Here is an 18,468-nt window from a genome sequence, read left to right as displayed (position 1 = left end):
ATGGGTTAATTTTCTTCCAATTAGAACTTGTTGGTAACAGAAAAGAAAAAAATAAACTAGCAAACATAGCTGATAAGACTCTTAAAATATTAGTTTGTTGTCGACTGTGTAAAAGTAATTTTTTCTTTTTAAAATGTCGTTTATGGATGGATACCTCCCTAAAATGCATATATTGAAGTTGTTTCAGCAATCTTTTCTTAAATTAAGTTTAGGACTATTGTATGAATCACAATGAAATAAATCAGAATTATCCAAAATAATTTAGGTAAATCAGTTCAATATTACTTTTGACCTACTAGTTCACCTTGCATTTATCTTCCATGTTATTTGTTCAGGTTAGCTGTAACTTTATCCACAGAAGTAGGTGTGTTTTTTACCTTACCAGTTCTATAGATCGACTAGCTGCAGTAGGTAATAGGTTTTAGTAAACTACTGAAATCCCTGATTTCAAGACGAACGGCGTTAAATGCAGCCAGATCCTCGCTCAGTCCTTCTGGTCGACTCTTTCAGCACAACACCTTGACTGAAAAACTACTTCCTCTTTTAGTTCAAAATAAACAACTTAAACATAACGGTTTAAAACATTATGCACTCATGTTGAAATCCAGGTGGCATAACAATAGCGTAAATATATTTTATCTACAAACATCAGGCCAACACGGCATATAAGGAAGCGCTTTAAAGGTATACTATGCAACCGGGGTTGATTTTCCAGCGAGGCTCCCCCCAGAGGGCGAAAGTAAAAGTGCACTGTCATAAAGATGCTCAGCTGTTCAGGTTTCTCCAGCAAGCCAGGCGCGGTTGTTTTGAGCTTAGCAGACAGGCGAACGCAACGAAAAGTGGAAAAAAACGGCAGTACAAACAATGACTAACACAGTGAAAGTATGAACATCAGGGTTTCCCGCAGCGCTATCTTGGCGAGGCGGTGGCCGCGGCCGCGGCCGCCACCGCCTCGCCAGTTTTGTTATTATTATTATTATTTTTTTTTTTATGTTGACGAGACGCTACCGCCACCGCCTCGCCAAGCCGCAGCCGCTGCCGCGGCCGCGGCCGCGTCTCGCCAAAAAAAACCTAATAATAATAATAATAAAACTCGATATGCTTGCATGTTAATTTGACGTCAACACGCGGTTCTTTGTTGTTGCTTTCGCGCGTGCATATAGTGAATGGCAGGGCAAAAATACATGGAGTTCTCGCCGTAAAGCGAGACCTTTGTGTGTGCGGGCCGTGAGCTCTTGCAATTGCAAGTGCGGTATTTCCCCCACAGACCCCCAGGGCGTCCGAGAAAACCTTTGTTCAACCTGAAATGACTCATTTAATCATCCAAAACGGTATGGAACACATTAATTAACTGAAAAATGTTGCATAGTATGCCTTTAAGACAAGAAATGGACAACATATTGTGGCACAAAAACCCGGAGTCTTTTTTTTGTTTTTTTGTTTTTGGTCTTATTTCTTCATCAGGGTCATCTTAACTAACTTCAGTTTTGGTCATAATGTGTCTATTGATTTTTTTTAAAAAGGCGTATAAACTTTGAACTGCTGTTCAAATTAGAGCACCCACATCTGGTTAGCCAAAAATCTTAGTGGCTCATATTTCGCTTTCATTTCTATGAGTTTGCAATTGCCTTCACATCTTTTGTAAGTTATTAGCAAATAACCTCTCTTTGCCAGCTTTCTATTTCAGCTTCTGTTTTGCTCTTGTTTTTCTCTTGGTGGCTGATTATCTTGATTCTCTGTGTAAATCACTTGAGTAATTACCCATGAATGTAATTTTCCAGCACAGTGTCTCATCATAAAACGGCATCCACTCCATCTTGTTATGTTAATGGTCAGGAAGGGCTCTGCAGTAAAGCAGTTACAACAGACAGACAGACAGACAGCGTCAAGTTTTCTGCCAGCCAGCAACGCTTTGGCGTTTCTCTTACCTAGCCATTGGCTGCAAATTTACAGCCAGGACTGTGAACTGCAGAGCCAAAAGCAGAGCTTTCGGGAACTCACAGGCATAACAATCAGTGAAGACAAAGAGCGGAGGAGTGGAGGGCAGCAGGTTAATGAGATCACCCACTAGGTGAGGTCGCCCACCTCGTCAAACCGGGGGAGGCCGAGTCTGCTTCAGGAGTCGGATCCAATCAGCTGAGCTTGTCGGAAGCCATCAAAATCACAGCCACAGAGTCATTCTGCCGAGGTTCTTTGATTTAAACTTGATTGTTTATTGAATACTCTTCCTTCTCGTTTCCAGGGGAGCTTTGTGGCCTGCATGACTGCCATCCTGAGACAGATGGATGACTATCATTATACCCATCTGATCAGCACTTTTGGCAAGATAAGAAGTGACGTGGTGGTGAGTACATCTTGTTAATGAATCTGCCCCTTTTTAAAATATATTTCAGTCTACATTTGGACATAACAACAACAATTCTCTTTTTACCTTCTGCTTTTTGCTAAAAAATGGAAGGTAGGTATTTTAAACAGGTTCATATAAAAAAATAGAATAAAGAAAATGTATTTTAGCAAATCAATCCAACACCCCTAAACAAATGTATAGTTTTTATGCCCGAAAACTAGTAATTTCATTGCAGTTAAACAATAAAAATGTACCTTGTTTTAGTAAAGACACACTGTATTGCCAAAAGTATTCGCTCACCTGCCATAACTGATGTATGAGCTGAAGTGACATCCCATTCCTAATCGATAGGTCCACCCTTTGCAGCTAGAACAGCGTCAACTCTTCTGTGAAAGCTGTCCAGAAGGTTAAGGTTTAGGAGTGTGTTTATGGAAATTTTTTGACCATTCTTCCAGAAGCACATTTGTGAGGTCACGTACTGATGTTGGACGAGAACACTTTGCTCTCAGTCTCTGCTCTAATTCATCCCAAAGGTGTTCTGTCGGGTTGAGCTCAGGATACTGTGGAGGCCAGTCAAGTGCATCCCCACCAGACTCTGTCATCCACGTCTTTATGGACCTTGCTCTGTGCACTGGTGCGCAGTCATGTTGGAAGAGAAAGGGTTCAGCTCCAAAAGTTGGAAGCATGGAATTCTCCAAAATGTCTTGGTCTGCGGAAGCATTCTGAGTTCATTTCACTGGAACTAAGGGGCCAAGCCCAGCTGCTGAAAAACAACCCCACACCATAAACCCCCCCTTCACCAAACTTTACACAATGCAGTCAGACCAGTACCATTCTCGAGGCAACCGTCAAACCCTGACTCATCCATCAGATTTACAGATGGAGAAGTGTGGTTCGTCACTCCAGACAACGTTTTTCCACTGTTCTGGGGTCCAGTGGCAGCGTGCTTTACACCACTGCATTCAACGCTTTGCATTTCACTTGGTGAGGTATGGCTCGGATGCAGCTGCTCGACCATGGAAACCCATTCCATGGAGCTCTCTGTTCTTGAGCTAGTCTGAAGGGATTGACTCTGCAGAAAGTCGGCAACCTTTTTGCACTATGTGCTTCAGCATCCGCTGACCCCGTTCTGTCAGTTTACGTGGCCTACTACTTCGTGACTGAGTTGCTGTCATTCCCAAACACTTCCATTTTCTCACGATACAGCTGACAGTTGACTGTGGAATATTTAGGAGCGAGGAAATTTCACGACTTGGATTTGTTGCAGAGGTGGAAACCCATCTCTCAGTGAGTTCCATGCTGGAATTCACTGAGCTCCTGGGAGCGGCCCATTCTTTCTCACATGTTTGTAAAAACAGTCTGCATGCCTAGGTGCTTGATTTTTATACACCTGTGGCCATGGCAGTGATTGGAACATATTCCTATCATTTGGATGGGTCAGCCAATACTTTTGGCAATATAGTGTATATCAGCAAAAACAGTAAATTGAATATATAACAATGTTCAATCAACCAACATAATCAACAGTGGTGGTGAGTTGTGTTAGTAGCCACAGCTGCCATGGGGCAGACTGACACAAGCGAGGCTGCCATACAATCGGCGCCACCAGGCCTTCTAAACCTTCACTGGCAAGCAAGGCGAGTGAAATGTCTTGCCCAAGGACACAACAACTGAGATGATCAGAGCAAAGATTTGAACTGGCAACCTGCTGGCTGATTGCAGGACGAAATCCCTAGCATTGATCTGGCAATCAATTATATTTAACAGCCATAAAATCCATTGAGACTGAGTTTGGTGCCAAAGCGGATGAGCTCAGACCTATGTAGGGTGAGGCTGTATCTAGACATATTTTATTGTCAGATTGGGAACATTGTTTGAGTTAGGGAAATAACTGTTTAGTCATTTTTAATACTATAACGAGCTTTTTTTTAATTTAATTAAATTGAATCTTCTTTGATAAATTAATTGATGACAATAAAAGCTTTCCTTGTTAGATTTTGTGTGTTCATATGGCTCTGCTCCTAAGGCAAACTTGTCTGCATGGTCAGTTACGGCTATATTTTTAGCGGTTGTGAGTGTTTTCCTCGTGAAAACTACATTTTTTTTTCAAGACTACAAATTTTCTGGACAGTAAAGTGGCTGATTGTAAAATCTTTTGAGAACTCTTAAAATCCATTGCCAAACTCGTGAGCTGTTATTGAAAGAGCTATTTGAGGGCAAACCTCCTCCAAAAGGCTGAGAGATTACGTTTTTGATAATGTACACCTGATGTGAATAGTGTGTTCAATTTGGCCGTGTTAGGCAGAACTACATTAGGTTATGCCATAATTTATTCCTTAGCAGAATTGATACCTTTTTTTATATTTTAAAGATTTATTTAAAATCTTTAAAATATAAAGATTATATAATATATTTTAAAGATTTATTTATATATATGTATATTGATATATTGATTTTCTCAATCTTGTTAAAAGTGAGATTAACATATGTTAGAAAGTTGCAGTAGTTTGGGCATCTGATCAGGATACTCCCTGGGCGCATCCCTTTGGTTTTTTTTTCGGGCACATCCCACTAGGAGTAGACACCGGTGAAGACCCAGAACTTGCTGGATGTCTGGGTTTTCCTCTTGGACCTGTTGTCCCTGCGACCCGATCTTGGATCAGATGAAAACAGTGGATGCATGGAAGTTAGAAAGCATGCAGGCTGTCGCCGGATGCCATTTTGTTTTCTCTCACAAGTTTAGATTCATTACACAGAGAGAAATGTTTAAGCAGTATTTATTTCTGTTCATTTTGAAAATTATGACTGCGAGTTAATGGGAATTCGTAATCAAGAAGATTAGAATAGTACATAAAACCAAACAAGAGATTTTGAATTTAGGGGTTTTATAAAGGAAAGTTGAGTAGAAGGAAAAAGTATTTTGCTGTTTTGTAAAATTCTAATAATCCCAAAAGTTTTTTTCCCCTCCTAACCAACTATCATGACGAACCAGGGCTGGTGCTGGATTCACATCTCAGCAGATTCTATAAAACAACTGTTTGCTGTTTTCCTTAACCAAAAAGTTAGCTCAATGCCACAACATTACCTCGCTGAAATAATTTCATCCTTTAAATGTTTGATCCTTCCACTGCTTTATTCTGAATTTTAGTGTAGGATCTCTGTGCAGAAATATACTGTTTAACCAGACCAATCACATTACTTAAGTTGTCTGCAGACAGTGTGCTATATAACCGGCTTATTTTATTAACTCAGAGTTTAACTGATTCCTGACCAGTACAAGTGTGCTTGCACCTAAGGGTATTAAATAGAAGAACCTGATTCAGGGGTGGATTGAACAACAAGTATTGTCTCTTTTGTGCATTGATCTATTTATCATCTTTGTTGAGTGACATTTAAACAGTGGGAAGTTGAGAGTCGCTATTGTTTGAGAACCTGTCAAACTTTTTTTTTTAATATTGAAGCTCAACGATTTTGCTCTTTTCAGTAAATTAAGCAACTCAAAAGCAAAGCTTACTACTGAGGTTTAAACATCCTAGTCACAATGTTTTGGTTGTTAGTCTCTATTAACCAGCCTCCAACTCTTGATGAATGCAGTTCCTTCCACTGGTCCAGGTCAATGCTGGAGCCAAGAAAGAACCAGTTTGTCACTGGTAGAGCTTGTGGCAGTATGAACAGAAAGAATTGGTGCCATGTAAGCACTTGCACCAGTTTAGCACTTCAGCTGGTTTGCTGGAAAACACCCTGACTATGGAAACTTCCCACTGGCGCTCAAGCAGCTTGGATTCCATGCCGCTCTATGAAATGCAAAATGTACATACCTCCTTAGAGAATAATATTCAACCAGTGTGTATTAGTTGTCTCCCTTTCCTTCAGTGGCAGTCCATGTCTACTGAGTCCCTCCCCAAACTTTTGAATGGGCTTTGGTTCAAAATCCTTTCAAGGTGGCAGTTACCCCTGCCGCTTTTTCCACCACACGTTTTCCGTTTAATCCACTTTCCATTGATATGTTTAGATGGATCGCTTAGTGAGAAGGAAGCTTTTTTTTTTTTCTCGTCATGACTTTGCGTCAATGATTGTCTCCTCGAGAACTGTCAAGTAAGCAGTCTTTGCCATGACTGAGGAGGCCACAGCTTGGGCATAACATGATACTTATTGATCAAGAATCCATTTCAAGATGCAACAGATGACTGTTTGTAAAGAATATTTGTTTGTTTTCTTACATAATTTGAGTTCCAGGTTTGGAACTGAATTATAGAAATGAATCAACGTCTTGCCAATTTTCTTATTTGTTGAAATTCACCTGCAAATGCTTGCAATCCTTGTAAAAGGTATAAAATTGAATTTCTTAAAGACCTTGCCTGAGGAGAATGGATGACTTGTTGCAGCCAGCGCATAGTGGGGGAGTAGGGATAAATCTCAATGATTTTGGATTTTAGCTTGGAATAATCCTGCCCTTAGAGCGGCATTTCTCCAGTATCTGCTGCCAGATTAGCTTTCTATTGCTGCTCGCCAACAAATAACAAAATGTGGCAGTCAGTGAATTGGGAATGTTATAGAGCAACAAAGAGGTCTCAGATTAGCTTTTTGGGAATAACTTTAATTCAACTCATGTTTGCTTACATTCTGTTAGTTATCATACATTGTAAGTACATTTTGTCACTCATTTCAGATTGTTAAACTCATATATAGATTTGTGTGAAATATTTCAAGCATCTATTTATGTAATGATGATGATGATGATGATGATGGCTTGCAGGTAATAGAAGTCTAGGATTCATTGTCTCAGAAAATTAGAATATTACATAACATTAATTTAAAAAAAGCATTTATTATGTACAAGTGCTGTGTAATGGCCATAGCATGGCCTGCACAATCACAGGGAAGGCTGCTAGTTAACAGATGCCCAGAAGACGGTCATTAACACCCTCCACAAGGAGGGTAGGCCACAAAATGTAATTGCTAGATAATTTGGTTGTAAAAACGGTGCCATATCCAAACATATTCATGGAAAACAGAGTGTTGGGAAAAGGTGCACCAGCAAAAGGGATCACCGCAGTCTTGAGAGGATTCAATTCATTCAAGAGGAGAGCGTCATGGGAGAGCGTCAAAAGGTTGGACTGAGCCTGGGGTCAGCGCATCAAGAAGCACTATGCCCAGTCGAATGTGACACGTGGTGCTACAACCATTGCATTTCTCGTGTGCAGCCACTCCTGACCCTGAGACAAAATTCTTCTTACCTGGGCTGAGGAAAAAGAGAACTGGTCTGTTGCTGAATGGTCCAAAGTCTGTGTTTCATTTTGAAATGCAAAATTTGCATTTATGTTTCCACGGTTGGCGATAGTTTGGGGTGCCCAAATCAACGACCATGGTGTTACTGGGGTTGATTGGCCACCAAATTCACCTGATCGGATCCCTGTGGTTTCTGTATGGAGTTCAGGTCAAGCAAATTTGAAGAGAAAGATGAGACACTAGATCATTAAACAGGGGTGGTTGTCCCTGGGTCCAATTGACCCCCTTTTTACAATGCTGTTATTGCAAGTATGACTCGGCCCCCAGCGAACAATAAGCGGCCACCAGAGTACTAACAATCAGTTGGTAGCCTGATAGTCCTCTTTTGTATGCGAGTAATCAGTTTGATTGTCACACTTGAACTTGTTTATTCACTTTGCAAAGACGCTACTAGAACGTGCCCAGAGGACCTAACCAAATTCATTCTTGTAATAATCTACCTGGATTATTGAGATGCATCAGGACACCAGACCCAACAATGCGGATGATCTGAAGGCTGCTATCAAAGCAACCCGGGCTTTCATTACACCTCAGCAGAACCAAAGGCTGATTGGCTCCATGCCACCTTGCACTGATGCTGTAATGCATGCAAAAGGAGTGTCTAGAAGTGAACATAGCTTTCAGAAGCCTAACATTTCTGATTAAACTCAGCTGTACAAAATAATGTATCATGAACATTTCAGAGCCAGACGCAACCAAAATCTTTCTGCTTGTACTGATCCAATTCCATGCACAAAGATTGACGTTTGTGTGTGTGTATGTACAGTATATATATATATATATATATATATATATATATATATATATATATATATATATATATATATATATATATATATATATATATATATGTATGTATATATATATGTATGTATATATATATATATATATATATATATATGTATGTGTGTGTGTGTGTGTGTATACTAATATGAGCCTTAACAGATTGTACCATGCTTTGTACTGTAAGATGTGATTTGTCCAATAAAAATGACTAGGGGCATAACGGGACACATATTCACACCAGAAATATACATTTCTGGTGTGAATATGAACACTTATTCTGAACGATGACAGAGCCGCTGTATATCTGAACACATGCTGAATGTTTATGTGCAGAACCAAGTGCACAATGCAATGTTCTGTAGGGCAACTTTAAAAAGTGACACCGATACAAAGCAGAGAGGACTCCCATCTATCAATAATCTAAAAATGTGGAAAATGTCACTTGCTTACATCAAATTATACAATCCATTAAAATGTTTGTTGGTAAATATTTCTTTAAAACTGAATGTTATTGAGGACTGTCTGCCACAAACTCTCACCACTTCATTTTATATCACTCTTTTATTGGAGGTTTTCATTCAACAACTTTCTCTCTCACAGGATTTCCTAATGGAAACATTCATCATGTTTAAAAATCTCATCGGGAAAAACGTCTACCCCTCCGACTGGATCATAATGAACATGATGCAAAACAAGTAAGTGAAATTTTGCTGGACTAACGCACACTCGCACAAACACGAAGCGGGGGAGAGAAAAAAAAAAAAAGTCACGCTGCTTGAAAACGTCTGTCTCTGTTGTTGCTAAGGAACGGCGGTCGGGACCGGGTGAGATTTTTATTTTTTTTTCTTTCCCCCAAATGTTTTTCTCTCCATGCAAATATCGGCACAAGGCCTCAGCAGTGTAGCAATCAGATGAGCAGTCAGCGCAGCCTCAAACAAACGCATGAATTATAAATGCTTTGGAGTGTGCTATCTGCTAATCTCCAAATTTAGTCTCAGCAGTTCTGTACTTTGCCGCTTGTTGTGCCTCTGCAGCTTTGTGTTTTATTAATGTTGACTTGCCTGCTTTAAAAAATTTTTTGGGGGGGGGAATAAAGAAAATAAGATGAGATGTATTGTTTAGCTTAGGACTGAGTCAGGAGCTTTTCTTTGTGTACTCGTCGCCTGAAGTTAGAGCAGAAAATGTGTTTTAAGGGATTTCCTTTTCATAAGTGGCTTGTGCAGTAAGGGAATCTGCCGTGTCACACTGTTACGTGGCGACACAGCAGAACTTGTCTGTGAAGGCCTCCAGTCATTATGTTTCTTCTCTGCAGGCATGCGAGTTTAGATTGAGTTCTGTGATCTCTGAGAAAATGCCCGATTAGGTTTAAAGCTTGCTACATCGTCCGGGAGAACCGAGAAATGTTGTTCTTGTTGTCGGGGTGGTAAGATCACGGCTCTGTCTATTAATACTTTACAAGAAGCACAGCCGGCAAACTCCTAGAAAGTCCCCCCCTGCCCCCCCCCAACTCCAACATAAGTCACACCCGTGCTGAGATTGTGCAAATTTGACAGATAACACATGAACACCACGATGGTAGGATGAGAGGAGAACAACAAAATGCTTGAACCGTATTGTTATTCGCCATCGCAGAATGGATTGAGGGGTGGGCTGAGGAGAGGGTACCGAGACGGAGCCTGGCTCAGGGCAGGCTCAGAGCAGCTAAAAGTAGAAGAGTAGAAGGGAATCGCGGTGTCGTCTGGCCGCTTAAACCCAGTAGAGTTGAACAGGGCGACTGCACTGTTTAGTTTGACAGATGCGGGAGACATTTACACCTGTTCTATATTAAACGTTCCCATCCGAGTCCTGACCAATCACAGAAAAGAGAAAAAATCTCTGCCCAGACGTTGTGTCGGGAGCGACCAGCGAGAACCAGTGTTGCCAAGTCCGCTTATTATAAGCGACTTTGGGCTTATTTTGTTCTAAAGTCCATCCATCCATCCATCCATCTATTTTCTGACCCACTTAATCTCTCATAGGGTCGCGGGGGTTGCTGGTGTCTATTTCCGGCGTTCACTGGGTGAGAGGCGGGGTACACCCTGGACAGGTCGCCAATGTGTCGCAGGCCAACACATAGACAGACAGGACAAACAACCTTTCACGCACACACTCACACCTAAGGACAATTTCGAGAAGCCAATTAACCTAACAGTCATGTTTTTTGGACTGTGGGAGGAAGCTGGAGTACCCGGAGAGAACCCACGCATGCACAGGGAGAACATGCAAACTCCACGCATGTTCTAAAGTCGCTGGCAAATTTTGTAAGCCATGTGTTGCTGTTTTCTCTATCAGAACCCCTTTTCCCGGTTATCAGGGCAGGTGACAAAAGCTATGAACTGACTTTAACGAGCAGGAAATGTCCCGGCGTGTATAAATAACATGCTAGTTACATACATTTGTACTGATTAGAAGCGGCCTCTGTATTGGGGTGCGGTGGGTGGCTTGTTGGGCTTCTTTTCATTGAGCTGATCGCTCGTTTCTCTCGCAAGATCTTACAATATTGGCGAGATATCCCAGGGCAGGGCTACAAGAACAAAATGACGTCAGTCGCTGGGGGAGCAAGAGCAAATTTCTTGCTCTTCGTGGAGTACGTCTGCAGCCTTTAGGCCCAACTGCTTTTTAAGTGTTTTACTTCTCTCATCTCTTGTCTCACAGAAAAGATGTTTAAGACATCAAGAGACACACCACGTTTTACTTCTCCCTTATCTCTGCATCCTTGCTGCTACTGCTATTTGAATTGTCTATCTTTTAAGGATTTTAGCCATATTTGTTTCACACAAGGTCTTTTTACTGGGGCTGAATGGAAAAGCACCTTTGGAGGTCATCATGGATCGATTGTGGGGGGGGGGGACACACTTGGATGTATGCATGGATGCTGGTCAGATCACTTCTATACTACAGACCTTACATTTTGTTCATTAGCCGGTTTCCTGGTAATGGGACAGTTGGAGTAGTACTGCGCCAGATTACACACAAAACTCGAATGTTTCAAGCTCGGGCTGTGCTAGAGGATATGCATTTATATTTATATATATATATATATATATATATATATATATATATAATTTCTGGAACAGAAAGAAACAAACGCATTCCCTGAGGCGATGAATCAGACTTTGCACAGTCTTCTCCAGAGCCACTGAAGATTTAAAATATATATTTTTTTCTTACCGTGGAAGCAAATAAAACTAAACAGGTAGGACTGCTTAAGTGCAGTTCCTTTTTGCCAGTGTGGGAAAAACAAGCTGTCAAAGTCTGACTCCCACGGTACATGAACCCGTCTGTGTACTACAGGTTTGCTTGACTTTGTGAGAAATTTGCTCAAACCGCCTATGAACCCTGCCCACATGCATCTTCAGAAGACTGACAAAAGACTGCACTTATGGCCGCTTAACAATCGGAGCGTCTCTGGGGTCAAACATTTATATGCTTTGAACGGCTCAGTGGCACACGCCTTTGTCAGAAAACACAGAGCCGTAAAAGTGTTGAATTTGTTTGTCCGGCTGCAGGAACCGGCTATTTGCGGCAGATGCTGTGCTCATTACACTGACCTCTATTTCACTGTGGGCAGTTTTCCGCTGCCTGTTCCCACCAAAAGCATCGTCACCAGCTAGGACATTTGACTACAGATTGCATTGCTTCTCGGTTGAGACTCTATTGCTTTTATTCGTCCAGTTGATTGCTGTGAGCAGTGTTCCTTTCTAGGGAAGACAGTGTTTGCTGTCTGTGTCACACACCAAAATAGGACCCTGATGTGTTTTTGTCAGGATGCGCCCTGATCCTTGCCGCGTAGCAATTACATCTGTTTTGAGGTGTGTGAATAAGGGAGCCTTATTGACCTTTCCTTGACCTCACACTCAACATTTTCAACATGGCTCTACTCGCATTTACCAGACAAGCTCATTTACCAACTCCTGAGCTGATGTGATCCTGTGATTCAGCCAGATTGCCGAGTAGCACTGAGGTGCCAGCAGGTTTTTTTTTTAAGCTGCTGCTTTGTACCGTAGTGCATAAAGAGTTTTATTTTTGACTCACAGACTTGAGACCAGTGTGTCATCCCCTTTGCCTCAGCACAGTCTTTGTTCGCTAAATCTTTTGTACACTTTTGGATCTATGACAGACAGCCAAAAGATTAATTCAGCATTCTAGCGTGTGCATTCTGTCGCTTGCTTGAGGTAAATTGTTATTTATTTCAATGAAAAACAAGTCTGTCAAATCCTGACTCATCTCACCTTCTTTATTCTTGAGCCTGTTGAAATACTGCTAGTGCTCGCTTCATGACAAATTAGCAAAACTCCTCCATTTGTTGTCATCCGCCTGAGAGTGTTTGATTGGATGTGTTCCTGCCTCCTCAGAGCAAGGTGACACGATGCTTCATTCCATGACAGAGCAATTAATGTTTTGCAGAACAAATAATAATAATAAAAAATCCTCTTCTTGCTAAATTTTAAGTTGGACAAATATCACTGTGGCGTGTGCAGTCGTGATGGGCTTTGATTTTTGTCATGTCAGGGCAGGACTGCTGGTTCGATCTGAAGTTGCATTATACTTGGCAAACATGTGTACCCCATATAGAGTTTACCCAGAGTGGAGGGTTGCTAAGTGAGACCTGGGCTCACAATTGCCTTCCTGTGCAGGACACATCTTGTGCTGACTTATTACAGCCTATACAAGCAAACCCAGCTGGGGCCCTTTGGCAGGTCTAAACTAGGTTTTAAGGGGGTATAACCCATTGTGGACAACTATTGTGAATATACATCTGAATGCAGCCAAAGTGGTGTATGTATTCCACTAATACCAGGTGATGCATAATCGACACATAGCAAGGATCACATTTGACTTGGGAATGATCTTTACTGCCACCTAGCACCCAGATACTTTTAAATTAGTAATTGCTGTTGTAAATGATTGTAATTGTATGTGTTTAAATAGGTGGCCGGAGGTTTTTTCAACTTTCCTCAGAGTTGATGTTTAGTCTGAGCTGATTATGGGTACTGTTACAACATGCGGGCTCAGCACATGTACTTTTTAGATTTTAACAGATCTCCGTCCATTAAGAAAACGGCAAAAAAACTAAGCAACAATCCTGTGAAAGTTTAGAAGTTTAAAATTAAGTATGGCGTTTGCCTCCGTCTGTGTTTTTCAGATTTGTTTTATATTACAGCAATCTTTGCAATGAGCCTGCTAAACTGAGAAGTTGGTAAACCTCTAAAGGGACTAAACTGGACTATTTCTCTAAGCCCATTATCAACAAAAAAACAAGTTTATACCATTAAGTATTTCTAGATACTGTGTATTACTATACTAATAACACAGTACAATGTGTATATTTAACTCCTTACCATAAAGGACAAATATAAACCTGATACTATCCATCCATCCAAGGATGGTGCTGGTGTCTATCTCCAGCGTTCAATGGGCGAGACGCGGGGTACACCCTGGACAGGTCGCCAGGCAGGGCAACACAGAGACAAACAGGACAAACAACCATTCTCGCACACAATCACACCTAAGGAGAATTTAGAGTGGCCAATTAACCTAACAGTCCTGTTTTTTGGACTGTGGGAGGAAGCCAGAGTACCCAGAGAGAACCCACGATGCACAGGGAGAACATGCAAACTCCATGCAGAAAGACCCAGGGCAAGGGTAGGACTCGAACCCAAGACCTTCTTGCTGCATGGCAACAGCGCTACCCACTGTGCCACTGTGCAGGCCAACCTGATACTGATATACTTTTGTATATCTCTATATACATAATTATTGCAGGTTATCCTTTTTTAACAGCAACATCTATTACTATAGAAATACCTTTATCAGACGTGTTGGAACGCTCTTCGGGCTTCATCATGAGCATTCTGATTGTGGTTCGCACATATCACCTTTAGCTCAACGATTTGAACCCCTACCGTCACCAGATGGCTCCTGTAAGGTCCCCACGATGTGATGGCACCACTAATGAGATGGGCTTAACCTCCTACTCCTTCTCCAGCCATCGGTTCCTACTTTCCTCCGGGTTGCAAGCCGATTTATGGGCCCTAATTGCCCCGTTGACAGCAGCATGAGCAGGGTGAGCCGCAGACTGTCATTTAAACCCTGCGCTAACTGGCCGTGACTTAAGAGCGACGGCTAATTGGCAATAGAGACTGGCTTCCACATGTTTTTTTTTTTTTCCTTTACCCCCCGTTTGACAAACACAACACTGGCAAACACAACATTTCATTAACGGATTGTTTCAAAAAGAATCATGTCGTCCTAATGAATCCATGGCCTGAAGATCAGTCCGATTGTAATTTGTGATATAAATGCTTTCCACATTAGCCTGTCATTAACGTCTAAAAGCTATTTAATGACAGAAGTCCTGTCATTAAATAACCCTAACATGACAAAATTGAGAAAAAAGTTTTTGAAAATTTTAATGGTTATATTCTACTGTCTAAAGTTATAAAAGCTCTTTGGTCAACGAAAATGTGTAAAGCAAATGATGGTGAAGGAGCAGCTTTTTATGCATTCCATCACCCTCTTCCTCTGACTCATTAGCAGATGTTTTCTAAAACTGGGTGGCTGCCATTCAGACTTCAATGAATAAGCAAAGGCTCATGGAAGAGCAGGGGGCAGATCTGCTTGGCTAGAAGGAAGGAGGAGTCTGTTTTAACAAAACTGCTCAAGTTGTAAACCTGTTTCTTAAGTGTTGGTGAAGATTCTCAGTCATCCAGGTCATGAAAAAAGGTTAAAAAGTAAAACAACTGGACTTCTGTTCTGAAGCTGAAGACATTTTGCTTCCCATCCAGGTAGCTTTCTCAATTCAAAATGTCTGGAGTAGTGTTGGGTTCCAAGCTTTATAGACCTGCTGGCGAGGCCTAGTTAGAGCTTAGATTCACATGTAGAATAACCTGGAACTGGTCGCCCCTCACAATGGAGAGTTGTTAGGCTCATCGTTTGCCTGGCTCACAGGAGAAATGTTGTGGTCACCTTCATGGAGGTGGGGATTGGGATGAAATTTGGCAGGAATCAAACCTACTGCTGTGTTGTAAGTTTTTTCAAAAACTTACAACACAGCAAGTTTTATGTACACTGCAAAAACAGATCTAAAATTAAGTACATTTTTCTTGAAATGAGTGCATTTTTTTTATTTGAGCAGGTAAATAAGACGATTTGCCAATGGGATAAGATTTTTGTACTTAAAGTAGGAACAATTCATTTCCATCATCATTTTTCAAGTGCAGAATATCTAATTATCTTATTTTAGGGGTAGAACTACTAATCCCATTGGCAAATAGTCTTATTTACCAGCTCAAATCAATGAAAAATTTACTAATTTCTAGAAAATGTTACTTACTTTTAGTTCCCTTTTTACAGTGTAGTTTTGTATATTCTCACAAATGGATTTGCGAGAACATTTGTGAGATTTGTGAGAAATTTCCCCCCATCCTTCCTTAAGCACCTCCCACAAGTTGGGTTGGCTTGATGGCCACTTCTCTCAATAGGGTTGATATCTGGTGACTGTACTGGCCACTCCATTATAGACAGAATACCATATTGACAATGTCTACACTGCATTTCTGAATCATTTAATGTTATTTTAATTGAAGAAAATTATGTTTTTTATTAAAATTATAGGGACATTTCTAAGTGACCCCAAAATTTTGAGTCCTGACACACTAAACATTGGAGTCCCTTCCAATACTGAATAGATTCAGTAGTTATGCAAGTCTTCCCCTTCGTTGTTTTTCCCTTCGTGTTGTATCTTTGTAAACATAAAAGTGACATTTATTTGATAAATGACATCCAATTATCTCTATTCTGCTTACAATGGCTTAAAGCCCCTTGGTAAACTGGACACAGTGGCATCAGCACCCCAATGATGGCGGCTATTTTTGCAATCTTAATAAGACAGAGACACAAAGACACCGGTGCATTTATTTCATCATAACACTGGTGATTCATTGCATGGGAGCAACATTCAGGGTTTGTATTCGGCCTTTAAATGTTTTGAGAACTATTGACTTTTTTGTTTTTTAGCTGTGGAAAGTCATTGACAATAAAATACAATAGTTCATACTTTATTTTCTTATTGAAACATTACCAAGATGCCTGAGCAAGTAGAATTCTTACTTTGTGCTCAACACTGATCAGTCATTTTAAGATAGCAATAAAATCAATGTCATGTACTAAATTAGAATAATACATAAAGGTTCTTTTATTTCAACTAAGTTCATGAAGTGAAACATGTTAATGGGTTGTTTACACACAGACTGGTGTTTTAAAGGCTTTATTTCAGTTAGTTATGACAATTGTTCTACAGTTAATGAAAACACAACGTTTGACATTAGAATCATACTGCAGACCAATAAAGAAAACTCTTTTTTTCAGTCTGACACTCTCCCAGCTACCCGACTTTGTCTATTTCTGTGTTTAAAAAAAGAAACATTTAATTTTTTTAAAGAATGTTTAATACCTGCCTTAAAGGTTATTTTCAAAATATTTTCAAAAGGATACATAAATCTTTGTAAATGATGTTTTACACTTGAAGAGTGGAATTATTTTTGTTGGACATAAATCCATCAGATTTAAAAGTATAAATATTTGAAATAAAATATAATTTATAAAACCTTACTGTAAGTAGCATATGTGATTTGAACTGAACTGAATCAAGCAGATCCGTACCGAATCTAATTGATGTGTCACCATGGAAGAGGGGCATTAGGGGTAGTTAGGTTATGGTATGGAATAGGGCTGGGTAATATATATAGAGAGATTTTATAAGTATCGAGATTTTTTAAGAGATATGAGACTATATTGTTTGTATCGAGATGGTCTATCTTATGCCATGATTATAATTTTATGTATTCCAGTAGGTTATTTTTCAGACGTTTCTCATATATATCTACAGCTGTTTGATAAAAAAAAAAAAATGTGCCTGGGAGACCTTTGGCATAAAGTGTTGATTAAGAGATGCCTTTTGATATCTACTTTATGAAAAGAAAAACATATCAAGATAATTATAATATATCGGCATTCAGCCTAAAAATATTGAGATATTATTTTTTGGTCCATATTGCCCAGCCCTAGTGTGGGAATATTTTCTTTGCACCAGTTTAGGCTTGTTTAAGTGACACATGCTTAGCTGAATATCATCCCTTTATTACCTCTGCAGAGCTTCCCCAGCATATTATAAGCCTTGCAGCACGCCATGCTTTGCTCATCCCCCCCGCCAGGCTAAAAACCTCCCGGTCTAAATAGTGAACATGCTAGCTGTTATTAGCTTGACGCACACTACGGACACGCTGCGCACCTGCACTAGATATGTGTATTACTATACCTGTGCTCCCTTCGTCAGAAATGTCACAAAGCTAAAATTATCTCCAAATTCTTTCTTGAACATGATAATGAGTTCACTGCTGTCCTGGGGCCTCCACTGTCACCAGATCTCGGTTTAATAGCGCACCTTAAGGCTGTTTTGGATTGAGAGAATCGAGGTGCAGATGACAAATCTGAAGCAACTATATGATGATATGTCAGTGTGGAGCAGAATATCTAAAAACAATGTTCCAAGCACCTTGTTGGATCTTTGTCATGACGAATTAAGGCAGTTTTGAAGGCAAAAAGGGGCCCAATTGAGAATCAGTATGGTGTACCTATTAAAGTGCTCAGTGAGTACATTTTTCCTTAATCTCCAGAAGATGACATGACACGTTTTATTCTGCGTATGTTGGCTGTCTTAAAAGGCATTTTTGTCTTGCTGTTTTTTTGGCTGGCAGACAAGTGCAATATCATTGTTTCATTTTGTGCACAAACCAATTTTTCACATATATTATTGCAAACCTGGTCCACATGTTGCAGCGTTTTAATGTGCCTGTATTTTGAGCATAACTGACATTCACGCCACCCACTTGGTGACTTCTCCTCTCACCTTTTAAGTCTTTTAGATCAACAGTATGTCAAATGGAAAGGTCCCGTTTCATGACTGCATATCTGATTTGCTTTTAATTTGGAATTCAAATAAGCAT

The 18,468-nt window shown here is 40.4% G+C and overlaps 1 protein-coding gene across 5 annotated transcripts in view; it reads left to right on the top strand.

Moving 5' to 3' along the window:
- Positions 1-18,468, top strand: part of dock1 (dedicator of cytokinesis 1) — a 303,583-nt gene that overhangs the window by 189,057 nt on the left and 96,058 nt on the right. For all 5 annotated transcript variants that reach the window (XM_036142018.1, XM_036142017.1, XM_036142019.1 and 2 more), the window contains 2 exons: positions 2,243-2,344; positions 9,023-9,117. In XM_036142018.1, the coding sequence (XP_035997911.1) occupies positions 2,243-2,344; positions 9,023-9,117 (197 nt within the window). The remainder of the gene's footprint in view (positions 1-2,242; positions 2,345-9,022; positions 9,118-18,468) is intronic.

The sequence above is a fragment of the Fundulus heteroclitus genome, chromosome 10 (genome assembly GCF_011125445.2).
Source record: "Fundulus heteroclitus isolate FHET01 chromosome 10, MU-UCD_Fhet_4.1, whole genome shotgun sequence".
In the NCBI taxonomy this organism is placed as follows: domain Eukaryota; kingdom Metazoa; phylum Chordata; class Actinopteri; order Cyprinodontiformes; family Fundulidae; genus Fundulus; species Fundulus heteroclitus.
Note: the sequence above shows the minus strand (reverse complement) of the source record. Positions and strands in the feature narration are given on the sequence as shown.